The 14,329-nt window shown below is 59.2% G+C and overlaps 1 protein-coding gene across 1 annotated transcript in view; it reads left to right on the forward strand.

Annotated features, from left to right (window-relative positions):
- The window catches only part of IFFO2 (intermediate filament family orphan 2), a 44,237-nt gene that overhangs the window by 26,519 nt on the left and 3,389 nt on the right, over positions 1 to 14,329 (forward strand). The window contains exons 3-7 of the mRNA XM_077775557.1: positions 6,017 to 6,077; positions 7,552 to 7,647; positions 8,851 to 8,991; positions 10,261 to 10,403; positions 14,167 to 14,287. Of these exons, the coding sequence (XP_077631683.1) occupies positions 6,017 to 6,077; positions 7,552 to 7,647; positions 8,851 to 8,991; positions 10,261 to 10,403; positions 14,167 to 14,287 (562 nt within the window). The remainder of the gene's footprint in view (positions 1 to 6,016; positions 6,078 to 7,551; positions 7,648 to 8,850; positions 8,992 to 10,260; positions 10,404 to 14,166; positions 14,288 to 14,329) is intronic.

Genomic DNA, 14,329 nt, shown 5'->3' on the forward strand with positions numbered 1-14,329 from the left:
TCCCTCCCTCCCTCCTTTCCTCCCTCCCTCCATCCGTTCATCCCTCCTTCCCTTCCTCCTTCCCTCTCCATCCATCCATCCATCCATNAGCGGCCCTCCAGACTTCTCCTCCATCCTGTGGTTGTGGCCCCTCCGGAATGCAGGGAGACGGCTGGGGCAGGGGGCGGCGCTGCCCCCGCGGGTCCTGGCCGCTGGCCTCGCGCACGTTCCCCTTCTGCTGAGGTGGTGCTGTCATTTCCTCTCCCTGCCCTCTTTGTCCTGGTGCCCGTGCCTCCCCTCTTCAGCCCCCAGGGCAGTGGGAAGTGCGAGCGGGAAGCTTTCTCCTTCTCCCTGCCCCCTTCCTGCCCCGGCGGCCCCTCCCCCTGGCCTTCCTCTCCCAGGAGTGGACAGAGCTGAGCAGAGGGCAGTGCCAGGGACTCTGCTCCTGGGAGCCCCTAGGCTGGGGTGGTGCAGGCGTAAGATGGTCCAGGCGGGAGGGGAGAGCAGGAGGGCTGGGGAGTGATCACAGCTCGGATTCATCCCTCCCTCCCTCCCTCCCTCCTTCCCTCTCCATCCATCCCTCCACCCATTCCTCCCTCCTTCCCTCCCTCCCTCAGTCCATCCCTCCTTCCCTCCCTCCTTTCCCCTCCATCCATCCATCCGTCCGTCCGTCCACCCATTCCTCCCTCCATCCCTCCCTCCCTCCCTCCATCCATTCATCCCTCCCTCCCTCCTTTCCTCCCTCCCTCCCTCCGTTCATCCCTCCTTCCCTTCCTCCTTCCCTCTCCATCCATCCGTCCACCCATTCCTCCCTCCTTCCCTCCCTCCTTCCATCCGTTCATCCCTCCTTCCCTCCCTCCCTCCAACAAATCCATGCAACCGTTTGGCTCCTGACCAAGCATGGGTGGGCTCTGGGTGCAGGAGTGCAGCTCTGGGTGCAGGAGTGGTAACTGCAAGCAGTGCCTCAGACCCGACTGCTCTGGTGACTTGTATGAGATGATGGCGCCCCTCCTCTTGGCCTCTCTTCCCACCTAGAACAGGCATCTCTGCCATCTCTCCTCGTGCCCCATGAGGCCAGGGCACAGGGTGCCAAGACTAGTGAGACGGGTGCTGGGGGCTTCGCCTTCTGCCCGCACACACGTCGGGGTCCTGGTCTGTGCACTTCGCGGTTTGCATTGTCCTCTGCGTCGGCACGGAGGCCCCGTAGGGCCGCCGCTGCCCTTGTCCGCCGCCCCGTCCACGTGCCGTGCTGTGCGTCGTGCCGGGCTCAGGGGTCTCCAGGGGTGCCATGCGCCAGCCCCTTCCTGGCTGGGGGCTTGGTTTCTCTTTCAGTTCAAGGCTTCAGGCAGTGGGAGGGACTGGAGGAGCTGAGTGGCCGGGGACAGGAGGCTACAGGGGTGGGGCCCGGAGGCGCGCCCTGAGGTCCCGCCCCCGGCGAGCTGGGGGCTGCTCACATGACCACCGGAGAGGGTGGGAACCGAGTGGTTCCTCCTGAGCGGCCCCGGCTTGTGCTGGGGCTGCATTCGCGTCCAGGTGGAGACACGCGGCTCTGAGGGATGGAGGCGGGTGCTGGGGGAGGCGGGGCCCGGGTTCAGGCTCACGTCCCTCGGCCTCCCGGTCCCTGCGAGCTGGGGCCTGAGCTAAGGGAGCGCAGGGCAGTCTGCCTTCAGCTCCCTGTGTGACCCGGGCCTCAGTTTCCTTCTCTGCACCCTCAGAGGTTTGGACTGAGTGAAGTCTGGTCCCCTTCCGCCTTTTACTTTCGGAGATTCTCGGAGTAGAGGTGTGAAGTAGAAACGACCCCACTTTCCTAGCCGCGCGATCTTGGGTACTGGTCTTGGACTCGAGCTTCTGCCTCAGTAACACGGAGATGATGGCTGCGCCTAGAGCTTAGCGGGAGGCTTGTTTAAGTGAGGCCGTGCGTGTGAAGCTCCTGAGAAGGGTGGCGGCCCCCCGTGTGCACTCGGTCTGTCGTAGCTGCTCTGTTAGTGTTCTTCCTCCTCCTCCTCCGTCATTGTCGGCCCTGCCTGCTGCGGAGGCTGCTGGGAACGTTGGAGCCCGCGGCGGAGCCGGCCTCGGAGACTGCTGTCGAAGGGTGTCTGCAGGTGGGGAGGTGAGACCACCCGGCGGGGGGTCCACCCTGTGTGATTGGGGCACAGCTGGGGCCAGGGCCGGGCCCTGACACTTTCTCCGGAGGTCCCCGGCATGGTGGCTGGCTCTCTGGGTCAGAGCCATACGTGATGAGGTCCCACGGCCAGGCGTCCGGGGAGGCCAGGGTCCTGAGACCCGGCCCCCTCGAAGGAGGCACCCACCTGGTGTCAGCAGAGGCCTGGGAAAGAGATGGCGTGTGACACAGCTGACAGAGGAAGAGGAGGGACAGGGAGGGACAGGGGAATCGAGCTGCCTCTGAGCCTCTGTTTCCTCACCTGCAGAATGGGGACTGTATGTGGGGGGAAGGTTAGGTGGTATTTTCTATTTTACTTGTATAGGAATGCCTGACTAGGTGAACAGCACCTAGATGGTGACCAACAAATGTCCCTCCTCTCCCTTCTCTTACCCAACACTTGAAGAAAGAGAAGCTGGAAGTTTTTTTATTTTTTAATATTTTTATTTATTTCTAGGAGAGAGAGAGAGAGAGAGACAGCGTGAGCAGGGGAGGGTCAGAGAGAGAGGGAGACACAGACTGAAACAGGCTCCAGGCTCTGAGCTGGCAGTCAGCACAGAGCCCGACGTGGGGCTCGAACCCACGAACCGCAAGATCATGACCTAAGCGAAAGTCGGACGCTTAACCGACTAAGCCACCCAGGCGCCCTGAGAAGCTGGAAGTTTTATGAGCCGCTGGGCCAGGGTGGGCAGTGTGGTTCTAAGCGATGCAGGCCGCCATCCCCCTGGCTGGAGTTATCTCTGTGCCCTGGACCTTCATTTTCCCCACCTGTAAAATGGGGAGAGGTTTCTCTGTAGCTTTTTAGTCTACCACATGAGCACCTGTGCTCGGCGATGGGCCAGGCGTGACAGCCGGGAGGGCAAAGGCTTCAAAGACTCGATATTGACCGACCCCTGACCCGTAGCAGGTGTGTCCCTGTCCCAATGGCGGTGGCTACTCCCTGGCCTCCCTCCTGCCCATCTTTGCCAATGCGGGTGCCTCTGCCTGAAACACTCTCCTGCTGACACCTTATTCCTATGGGCAGATCCAGGTCAGGGGAGTGGGGGGGGGGTGTTGGAGACCACGCCCTGGGACAGAGGTGTGGGCAGTTCAGAGGCCACAACTTAAAAAAAAACTTGACCCATGTTTCGTTAAGCTGCATGCTCGCTCCTGGGCTGAGCGGCAGAGAACACGGGGTGCCTGGGGCCCCTTAAGAAGCACATCACGGGCGTCCTTCCACCCCCATCAGGCAGAGCGGCTGAAGGGCAAAGCTTTTCTGCACCGTCAACGTTGGTGCCCGCAGAGCCAGGTTTTCCCACGGCGGCTGGGAGGTGGGGCGGTGCGGGCAGCGGATTTGGTCCGTCATGCCAGCTGCCGTGGACACGCGGGGTCTTCTGGGAGCAGGCCCTCTGCCTGCCCACCCAGGCCTGCTTTGGAGATGAGAAGGCCCGCGAAGTCATGTGTGCAAGGGCACCCATGTCGGGGGACAGCTTAGAAACCCCAGTGAGGTGTGGGGCCGCTCCAGGCGCTGTGTGCAGGAATGTCAGGTGTCTGCCCCGCCCCAGACCTGCCGAGTCCCAGCAAGGTCCCCGTGTCATTCCTGTGCACATCACAGCATGGTTCTTGCTGCTCTGGAGCACGGGCCAGGCTTGAATCCCCTCCCTGCTGACCAGCTGTGTGACCTTAGACAAGTTCCCTCGCCTCTCTGAATTGCACCTCTTGCATCCACAGAATGGATGTGGGGAAGATTCTCCACCCGGGCAGGTTAATAGTAATTCACACGAAAGCCAACGAGCCGTGGAGGAGGCACTGAGCTCAGCGTGCGGGCGCAGATGGTGCCGGCCCATCCGTGGTGGGTGCTCCAGAGACCTGGCTTGTGATTCCTTTCTCTGGGTCAACTTGGGGCAAATCCCTTTCCTTCTCTGGGCCTCATTTTCCCTCTCTCTGCAATGAGTCTGTTAACCCCTCTGGCACTTCCGTCCTCCAGAGGTTGCTGGAGAGAAAAGTGAGAGGGGCGGGGCCGCATCTCCAGGAGCCTGTCTGGGAAGTGCGTGTGCTGGGGTGAGGTGCCCCTGGGCGCCCACATCTGCACCCCTCGCTGCCCCCTTCTCTGATGCTCCTGCTGCAACGTGCAATAGCGAGGCCGGCTTGCGGAAGGCAGGGTGCAGCCCTTCCTCGCACCTGCTCTGCTAGTCTTGGAATTGAGTCCCCTGTCCCCCTCAGAGCCGCGTGGCCAGGAGAGATGATTCAGCTGGGACCCGTGTCCTGGGCCTTGGCCTCCCTTGAGAGGAGCTTCAGGAGCCCCGTGCTGCCGGGCAGGCTGAGGGCAGCCTGTGAACCTCTCCCCGCCTGGGATTCCTGTCTCCCTCGGGGGCCCGGGGCTGGACTCCCGGCCTTGCCCCTGACATACCGGGTGACCTTGGACAAACTCCCTGTATGCCGTGGGCCTCGGATTCCTAATGTGTACGGGGTAAGGGGGGGCCGTTCAGTGAGACGGTCTGGCCTGGGTTCGATCCTTCACTTCCTCTGTGCCCTCCCTCCCTGGCAGGAGCCCCAAGCCCCGGTCCCACTGCCCGCCAGGTTCTGGACCTGGCAGCCCCTGGCAGATCCAGGCCTGCCTGCCAACACCAGGGAGGGCTGGTAAAGGCCAGAGGGAGCAAGGGAGAAGGGGAGCGTGTGGGGGAGAGGAGGAATTTTCCTCTGTGTGTGCAAACAGTATCCGTTTTCTCTTGTTTCCAAAAGCCAGTGACGTAACCTACCCTTCCTCCATTCCTCCCCTCTGGCCTATTTTTAGCTGGCCCCGACAGCATCCTAAAAGGCTTCCAGACTTGCCTGCTCTGAGGCCATGTAGGGAGGCGGCCCTAGGGTGAGGAAAGAGACAAGCGCATCTCCTGTCCCAGGAGGGAGGGAGGAGACCTCCCCAGGCTTCCTCTGGGGAGGGAGGGGGCTGGGTGGGGAGCCCGCGTAGGGCTCCCATGGGTCCTACGTCTATGGGGGGCCTGGCAGTGTTGCAAGTACTCAGTCGGGAGCCTCCAGCCTGGGTCAGAGTCCTGGCTTCGCCTGTCCTCACCCTGACCTTGGGCACCTGACTGCACCTTGCTTTCTCCGTCTGTAACATGGGGTAACGGTGCGCCTGTGCTGGAGGGTTGTTAAGAGGACCGCATCATGTCATGTAGGACCGTGCCTGGTACCGAGTGAGCACTCAGTTCAGGTGAGCTCAAGGATCGTCACGGTGACAACTAGTAACACCCTATTTGACCTCCAGTTAATGTTGGGGGGACGCTGGGAGCCCCTGTGTGCCCTTTCTTCTTTCCCGTCTGGCTTTCACCAGCGTGTGGCCGAGTGAGACAAAACACAGAAAGCCCTGGAACAAGGCCTGTCACATAATATGCGCTGAATAAGTGAGAGCTATATTTATTGGTTTTGTTTTAATGTAATCAAGCAGACGCGGGTTTGAGTTCCAGCCCCGCCCACTAGCTAGCTGAGCGTCTCTGGGTAAGACATTTAAACTCTCTGGGCCTCAGTTTCCGTATCTGTGAGCTCAGGGTAATAGTGGTGTAGGAGATTTCTCTGCCGATGAAGGTCGCTGCGGGACCTGACTCTGAGATGGCGATGATGAGCACAATAAAAGTTTCTTTCTGGCGGGTGCAAAGAGCCCCTAGGGTGCTGGCTACGGCCCGGCTCCCGTGAAGCAATAGCAGGAACATTTGCACGGCACTTTACAGCGTGTGTGAAGGGGAGAGGGTGGTCCGCCTGGTATTATGGTTATGGGTCAACCTGGCTGTCCCCCCCAATCTCTAGACTGGGAGCTCCTGGGTGGGTGCTGCATTGTGTCTGAGGGCTGGACTGGCCCGGGGAGGCCACCTTCTGACCGCCTGTCCTTCTTGGCTCTTGCAGATGGGAGGAAGAACTCGCCAAGCGCATGAACCTCCAGACCATGGTGGACACGCTGCAGGAGGTGAGCGCCCTCAGAGGTCCCGACCGGGAGAGGCTCGTGGGAACCATGTGGTCGAGGGGCACCGGCTTGGTGGGGCAAAGCCCGAGGCCATTCCTGGCTCAGCCCTTGCTCTGTGCTGCCTCCTGCTGCCTCGGGCTCTCTAGATGGAGGCACCGGGCCTATCCTTGTCCCCTTCTTCGGACCTAGGAAGGGACTGGCAGTGTTGCAGAAAAGCGCGGGGACAGGAGTCGGGAAGCCTGGGTCTAAGTCCCAGCACCGACTCCTGCTTGCTGGGTGACGTGGGTCCAGTAACTCTTCCCACGTTCTCCCCACCTGAACTCAGGATTGGATGGTCTCTCTGTCTCTTTTTTTTTTAGTGCTTATTTATTTATTTTGAGAGAGAGAGGGCACTAGTCAGGGAGGGACATAGAGGGATGGAGAGAGAGAATCCCAAGCAGGCTCAATGCTGTCAGCGCAGAGCCTGACATGGGGCTCGATCTCACAAACAGTGAGATCATGACCTGAGCTGAAGTGGAGTCGGATGCTTAACCGACTGAGCCACCCAGGCGCCCCAGGACTGGATGTCTTTTGAACTGCCCAGCCCCCAGCTTAAGGGAACTGACTTGGGGCGGAATGCCTTGGAGAGGGCGGGGGGTAGGGGGGCCGTGTCACCGGCTGAGAACATTCCCTTGCGGTTCTGGCTCTGTGTCTGTGGCTCTGCTTCTTACCCACCTGCTGGGTTCCCTGGGCAGCAAACTTCACCTTCTTGGCCTTTGAATAGCGACCCGAAGAGAAGGCAACGAAAAGTTCTTTCAGACATTTTAAAAAATTGCTTTCTGATATTTAAAGCGCTGATCTGGTAAGAGAGAGAATAAGGTAATGTCAAGAAGGAAAAGGATGGAATGTGTGCCCCCCGTTCTTTTATAACAGGAATCTTTTTGTTTACAAACATGGTCATGGTCACATATTTGGAAAATTCAGAGAAGTACAAGAAGAAAATGAAACTCCCCTCCAGCTCTTCCCCTGCATAGTTGATAAACTGCCATGCAGCCTTCTGGCCTTTTCTGTGCAAACACATGTGCCCTAGATGTATACATTTGATTAGGTTAATGCATATGACACCGCCATCTTTGAGATGCTGATGGTCACCACTGGCAATTTCACACGGACCGACCTCATCTTTTCACCTATTGGGATCATTTGTTATATTAACCTCCTCTTTTCTTCCTAATATCTGCCAATTTAAAATCTACCAATTTTTCCATACATTAACTATTTCTTTGAGAAGCATTTTATTTTAAGCTGAGTGGTGCCCTGCAGTGAGCTGGGCTCAGAGGGAAACCGGGCTGGCGTGAGGTCCTCGGCACCCGTTTCCTGGCTCGCAGGCGCCTGGCCCGGTTGGACATAAGGCGTCCAGGGCTGCAGACCCAGGCGCCCAGCCCCTCCGAGCCCTCAGGATGCCCCCTGAGCCCATCCCCGTCTCTGTCGTCCATAGGCGGCACAGGAGGCCGAAGCCATCCAGGAGGAGATGAACGAGAAGATCGAGCGGCTCAAGGCTGAGCTGGTGGTGTTTAAGGGGCTCATGAGTGACGTAAGTGCCGCCGGCCGCCATCGCAGGCGTCATGACACCCCCCACACACCCATCATGCAAAACGCTTTATTCACTCCGAGGCTCCAGAGCTCGGCTTCTAGTTAGAGTCCTGGCTGGCTGCGTTTGCCCCGTGAGGATGTCGGATGCATTGGAGACCAGCCCCCCCCACCCCCCCGACTTCTGCTTCCCTTGGTCTGAGTAGAGATGCATTAATCTGCTGCTTAACCCATCCCGCCCTCCCCTGGGCTCCTCTGACGGTCTGTTTGTGTTTGCCCTGACGCGTCCCAGCTCCCCACGTTGAGGGCGGGTGGTGGCCGCGGGCCTCGCTGTCTGGTCCCAGCGGAGGGCCCAGTGGCTTCTTCTGGGAGGCCCCCGGTCTGGCCCATGCCAACCTGAGAGGCTCCCCAGGCCAGCGGCCTGCAGCAGGGTTGCTTTGTAAAGTTGGGGGAAGGCCAGCGTGTGCATCCTTTTGACGACTGGGACCTTTCTGAGTGACTGTGGGTGCAGGGAGCTGTCAGCAACAAAGGCCTCCTTCCTTCTGGGGACCTGGGTTTCCTGCCACCTTCAAGCAGCGGGCCGCACGTAGGGAGGGCCGCCAGAAAGGGGAAGGAGCCCAATCGCTGGTGACTCAGCCTGGTGTGGCTTCTGGTCCTGCGAGGTGTGGAGCTGGCTGTGCCTGGAAGGAGGCTCTGGGGGCTGCAGGTGGAGGCCGTCCAGCTTCCCCTCACTGGGGTCCTGCGGGACCCCCCTCATCTTAGGCGATGCCCCACTGTCAGCCGTGGGGGGAGTCCTGGGGAGAGCGCGCCACTCGGCCGGCCCCTCTGTGGGGGGGGACAGGTGGGCACGCGGGGTGGGAGAGAAGGGAAGTCTTTCAACGGTGGAGGCTGTCTTTCTTTTTTCTTTGCTCTAACAAAATAAACAGTCGCACAGTGTCCCTTAAGGGGATGCCTTCCAGCAGCCCTTAGGGAGGCCGCCAAACATGGTCTCACATTGTCTCCTGGCGCCAAAGCCTTTAGCTCCTACGACCCCCCTCCGCCACCCCTCCCCCAACCTGAGCAGCGCTGGCCCCACCCTCCACGCCCAGGAGAAGCTCCAGGGCCCGTGAGCCCCTCTGCCCACCCCCAGGAGCCTGGGAGCGACTCCCCGCCCCCCATGCTTGCTCCAGCCCTCGCTCATGTAACCCCCCTGCTGTCCTCCCTGCAGCCCATGACAGACCTGGACACAAAGATCCAAGAAAAGGCCATGAAGGTGGACATGGACATCTGCCGTCGAATCGATATCACGGCCAAGCTGTGCGATGTCGCGCAGCAGCGGAACTCGGAAGACGTGTCCAAGATCTTCCAGGTGACTAGGGCCACCCTGCTCACCAGCCACCACGCCCCGCTCCCAGAGGGCCTGGCCTCCACCCTGTGCAGCCAGGCCCTATTCTCCTCAAGTCCTGCCCACTCCCCTTCCCCCAGAGGTAGCATTTACCCGCCCGTCTGGCCTCCCCAGGACGAGGTAGCATCAGGGACTTGTAGGGTTGTCAGGCTGCATCGTCGAGGCTGGCTGCTTCATCCTGTGGCTGAGGAGGCCACTCGCCCGTCGGGGGGGTGTGGGGCATGCGACAGGCACAGGGACGGAAAGGAAGAGCTGGGACCGGATCTCAGGTCTTCTGACCCCCCAGGGCTTGGTCCACAGCTCCACGGGTGCCATTGCCAGGTTGAGAGCCCTGGCCAGGCTGTGGGAGCCCTGGGTAAGCCGACCTGAGCCCTGGCAGATGAGCCTAAGAATTCCCGAGAGGAGCTTTTCGTCTCTATTTTCCGTTTCCACTGAAGAGTCTCTGTCAGTCCCCACCCCCAGCCGTCAGTGAGCAAGTGTGTGTCCCGAGAGATGGCAGGCACGGGGGCAGTTAGCACTGGTGGGCTGTCCTCTAGGGAGGGCTCGGGGGCTAGTCCAGTTGCCCAAAGGCCATGCGTCATTCTCCAAAGGCTGCTTCTTGAATTTTGGGTTGTAGTTTGGCTTTTTGCTTGAGCCCAGGGCAATACGGTGTGTGTCGTCGCTTTAAGTGTGTGACTCTGGATGTAGCGGGGAAATCTGGGCTCGTCCGCCTCCTTGCTGCCCCTCTGCTGGGAAGCCGGGGCGACCATTCCAGGCTTTGTTTGGTTTGCTCGTGTCTTGTCCGCTCGGAGTGGAGGAAGCTTAGTGAACCTTGGGCTGCCTGCCCGTTACCTTTGCATGTGAGCAGGAGGGCTCTGAAGCATGGGGCCCTCCGGGCCTCTGTGAAGGGTTCTCCATCTCTCTGGCTGGCTCTGACGCATCCCAGGTGACTCTGTGCCCTGGTCTGGCCCACTCCTCTGCCCAGATCATGGGGTTGCCGCTCTGGTGAAGGGCCGAGCTGGGCTGGCCCACCCCCCAGGGGAGGGCAGGGTCAGGCCTTCGGCCCTCCGTCCTGCATGCCTCCTGCCTCGCTCTCCTTGCTAACGCCGCCTGCTGCCTAGAATAGCTAGCTCCGCTCCTTCCCAGCAGTGGCTTCCCCAGCCACGCTCCATCCATCCCGGGGGTGCCGGCTCCCTTCCCAGCCCATCTCAGCAGAGCCTCCCACTTACCTCGATCTCTTCCCTTCTGGGTCAGGTGGTCCCCAAAAAGAAAGAGCGTAAGGTGCCTTCCGACGATGACATCTCCGAGCAGGACGGGGAGGTGACAAACCGGTTCTCGGACGACGAGGTCGGCTCCATGAACATCACGGACGAGATGAAACGCATGTTTAACCAGCTGTGAGTATCTCCACTGCCCTACCCCCCCGGGGCTCCTCTCCAGTTTCCCCACACCGCTGGGACAGGGGTGGCAAACTGGTGGCCCTGGGCGGAAAGTAGCCTGCAGACATGTTTTGTTTGGCCCGCATGGTGTTCTGAAAGAGTTTATCTTCAACGGTTCCAATTTGGGGAGTTTCACGGTTTCAGAAGAGGCCACATAGTAGTGGTGGTGCTGTCTGATCAAGCCTTCCACTCCCACCGCCATCCTTGGGGTGTGGTAGCCAAGGCGATCCACGCAGCAGGGCCCCCCATGTTGGCTGGGGGTGGGCTCCCGACCCAGTGAGCAGCCTCTGTCTGCAAGGTGATTCACAAATGTGGCTTCGGTGACTCCAGTCGACCGAAGAGGTGGGTTACTGTTCCCCGTCTTGTACACAAGGAAACTGACACTCAGAGAAGGGAAGCCACTTGGCCAAGACCACCCTACTGGTAATGTGGCGGAGCTGAGATTCAGAGTCGGGCCCATACCTGTGGGAAGCCGTGGGTTCGTGGCAGAGTCCGGGGCCGGCTGTGGTTCCTGAGAGGCCGGAGCCGGCTCGTACCAGCTTGTGGAAACAGATTGCACACACATCTGTCCACTCCACGCTCAGTGACGGCACAGAAAAGGAGCTTACTAGCTGCCCTGGTGTGAATTGGCGAATACTTCCCATCAGGGCCGCCCTCCCCTCCCCTGGGGGAAGCTGGTTTCCTAGACCCTTACTGGGTGCAGTCGCCCAGGGCAGGGAGACGTTGTGGCCTTGGCCTGTCCAGTGCCGTGTTCTCGATCCAGATCCATCTTTAACTCCGATTCATGTAGTGCCCTAAGTTGGGGAGGGGGAGGGGAGAGGAGGGTGCAGCTGCAGGCATTGGGTGACTCGCCTATGGGCCTGGAGTCAAAGGGCTGGGCTGGGACAGGGTCTCCGGGGCCCACATCTCCTCCTGCCCCACAGGCCTGCTCTTGCCTGCCGCTTCTCTGGGGCTCCTTGCCGTTGGGTGCCCGAGCCCTGAGAACTCGCTTTTCCCCAGGACTCTGGGTAAAAAATGGCAGGATGACGTTCGAGCTCATGGCTCTCATGAGCGATCACAGAACCCCACAGAACCCCTCCAGAGAGGGCACGTGCCTTCAGCGGTTGCCTCTGACATCGTACTCAGTTCCGGCTTCCTGAGAAGCTCTGGGGCTGGCTTAGCATTACAGAGTCCAAGGGTCCCTCAGCGCAGCCCCTTCACGTACGGACGGGGAAACTGAGGATACGAGAGGGGCATGCCAGGAGTTGGAACAGAGCTGGGTCCCTGACTCTTGCTTTGTCCCCAGCTAGCTGTCTTTGTGCTCGGAGAAAAGTCTCCCTCTGCCCTCCTTCTAACACCATCCCTGCCCCGGTCCCTTTGCGGCTGAGCCAGGTGACTCTTAGGGAGGCAGCAGTCAGAACCGACCCGGGATGGGCTCATCTGACCCTTCCGTTTACTTGTCATTGAAACAGGCTTTTCTTGAAACAGAACTGAGGTGGGGCTGTGTTTTGGGGGGTTGCTCTTTGAGGGTGACAAAGAGACTCCTGGACTTCTGACTTCATCTTTTGATGTCCCCTCCAAATGTCGTATTCTCATCTTTTGGTGACGGGAAAGGCTTTGGAAGAGAACTCTTGGTTGGATCCAGTTTTTCTGAATGTTGTGCCGGGCACTGTCCGCCCCACAGACCCAAGCTGGGTTCATTTGGGTGAATTAAGGGGCTTCTCTGGAGAAATTGTCTGCATTTTCAGAAAGTCGCCAGGGGATAATTAGACTGCCTAGGAATGGGGTGAGCTGAAAGGGACGGTCCCCAGAGCTGGGTCTGGGGGCTCCAGCAGAAGCATGACTGTGTGGATAAAGGAGGTTCCAATATAAAATCGGGTGTCTTGGTGTTGACAGGTCTGAACTAGGTTCAGTATCCGGTTAGATTTATCAGTTGTAAAGTTGCCTGGGTTAAAAAAAAAATCCTCTGATCGTCTCTCCACCCTTTCGGTTCTGTCCAAGGCCATGCTGACCCCACCCTCAGCAGGGCCCTGGCCCCCCTCCCACCGAAGTGTCCCTGCCCGCTGGCTAGGGGCTGGGCCGAGACCCAAGCCGGAGGCTGCCCTCCGGTCAGTTCCACCGAAGTCTTTGAATAATGCGCCCGTGTCAGGGCTGTTTTGTTTTGATCAAAATCTGTTGCTTGGGCTTCAGACCAAGGAGCAGGGGAGGAATTTGCTACTTCCTCTGCACCCAGGCCAGCTCCCGAGCCCCGCCCTCCCGATCTTCTGACCCCTCTCTCTTGCCCATCTTCCCATCCTTTCCGGCTCCCCATTACTCAGCCAGGGGTTCCTTTAGATCCCAGCCACTAGAAAGGAAGTGAAGTCAGCAGTCGAGTATGCGTTGCAGGGCCCGTGGACCCCAGGGGGCTCATCTGGAGCTAGTCCAGGCCAGCAGCGCCTTCCATACAGCTCTGGTGCCCGCTGTGGGCCCTGGTCCCTGGGCCTACGGAGCCACCTGCAGGATCCAGCAGGAACTGCCTTTTGCTGGGGAACCTGGCTCCAGGGGGTGCTCTAGGTAGTTTTTAACCGGAAGTTCTTGGGCCTAAGCCCAGTGGCCCCCAGCCTGATCCTCTGGGAAAATAGGGAGCAGTGCCTGGAGGACCCAAGGAGGAGTTGAAGGAGAGCCCTGGGACTCACGTTCTCCTCTCCTCTGTGGCTGATTCGATGGATCAAGTGATTTAACCCCTGCAGACATCAGCCTTCCCATCTGATTTTTAGGGTCCCCTCCAGAAACCAGGGCACCTCCAGAAACCCCTCAGTCCCAGGCAAGCCCGTGTGGTCTGTTACCCTACTTCTAGCCCCGGTGAATAGGGAGGCCCTGAAATTACTCAGGCTTTGAACGCAAACCCGGTGTCCAGCATGTGTTGGTCCAGAAGCCCCCCTAATCCCTGCAACCTTGAATGTTCTCATCTGTAAAATAGGAATAATAATCATGCAGGTCTCATAGGAATGTTGTGAGGATGGAATGAAATGCAGTTTAATACAGGCGTAGCGGCCCGGCCCGTGCCCCACACACAATGGTTTTTACTGGGGAGGAAAAAGCTGTGGGAAACATCTGGTTTTTAGCCCCGGTTTCTGTTATGGGCCAGCACCGTGACTTTGGACGAGCGAGTTATTCTTTCTGAGCTGTAGGTTCCTCATCTGTAAAATGGGAACAACAGCAACCTTTTCCGAATTGTAGAGAAGATGATATAAATCACCTCTTGCAAAGTAGGGTCTCAAGAAATGAGCTGGTACCTGAGTGAAAACAGTCACAAGGGCGCCTGGGTGGCTCAGGTGGTTGAGCGTCTCACGTCAGCTCAGGTCAGGATCTTGCGGTTGGTGGGTTCAAGGTCCGGGTCGGGCTTTGTGCTGACAGCTCAGAGCCTGGAGCTTGCCTCGGATTCTGTGTCTCCCTCTCTCTCTGCCCCTTGCCTATTCACGCTACTTCTCCCTGTCTCAAAAATAAACATCAAGATAAAAAAATATATATATACACACACACACACACACACACATATGTTTTAAGTTGATCAAATAATACATAAATACTTTCTGCATTTTAAAAGAGACGGAAAAGGTGCGTGACCCCTTTGGCCGGCGCCCCGTCTGTCTGGGGAATGCCTTGCAGGAACATCCCCATGGGGGCGGCACCTCCCTCTCCCGCACCCCGGCCTCTGGAGCCTGGCCTCCCTTCACCCCTGCCCTCCGGTGCCCTCCCCCAGGCGCGAGACCTTTGACTTTGACGACGACTGTGACAGCCTGACGTGGGAAGAGAATGAGGACACACTGCTGCTCTGGGAGGACTTCACCAACTGCAACCCGACCATCGACCTACAGGGCGAGGTGAGCCCGGGGCCTGGCGCCCTGCCCGCCCGCCGGCCGTCC

The sequence above is a fragment of the Crocuta crocuta genome, unplaced genomic scaffold (assembly GCF_008692635.1).
Source record: "Crocuta crocuta isolate KB4526 unplaced genomic scaffold, BGI_CrCroc_1.0 scaffold127, whole genome shotgun sequence".
Classification (NCBI taxonomy): domain Eukaryota; kingdom Metazoa; phylum Chordata; class Mammalia; order Carnivora; family Hyaenidae; genus Crocuta; species Crocuta crocuta.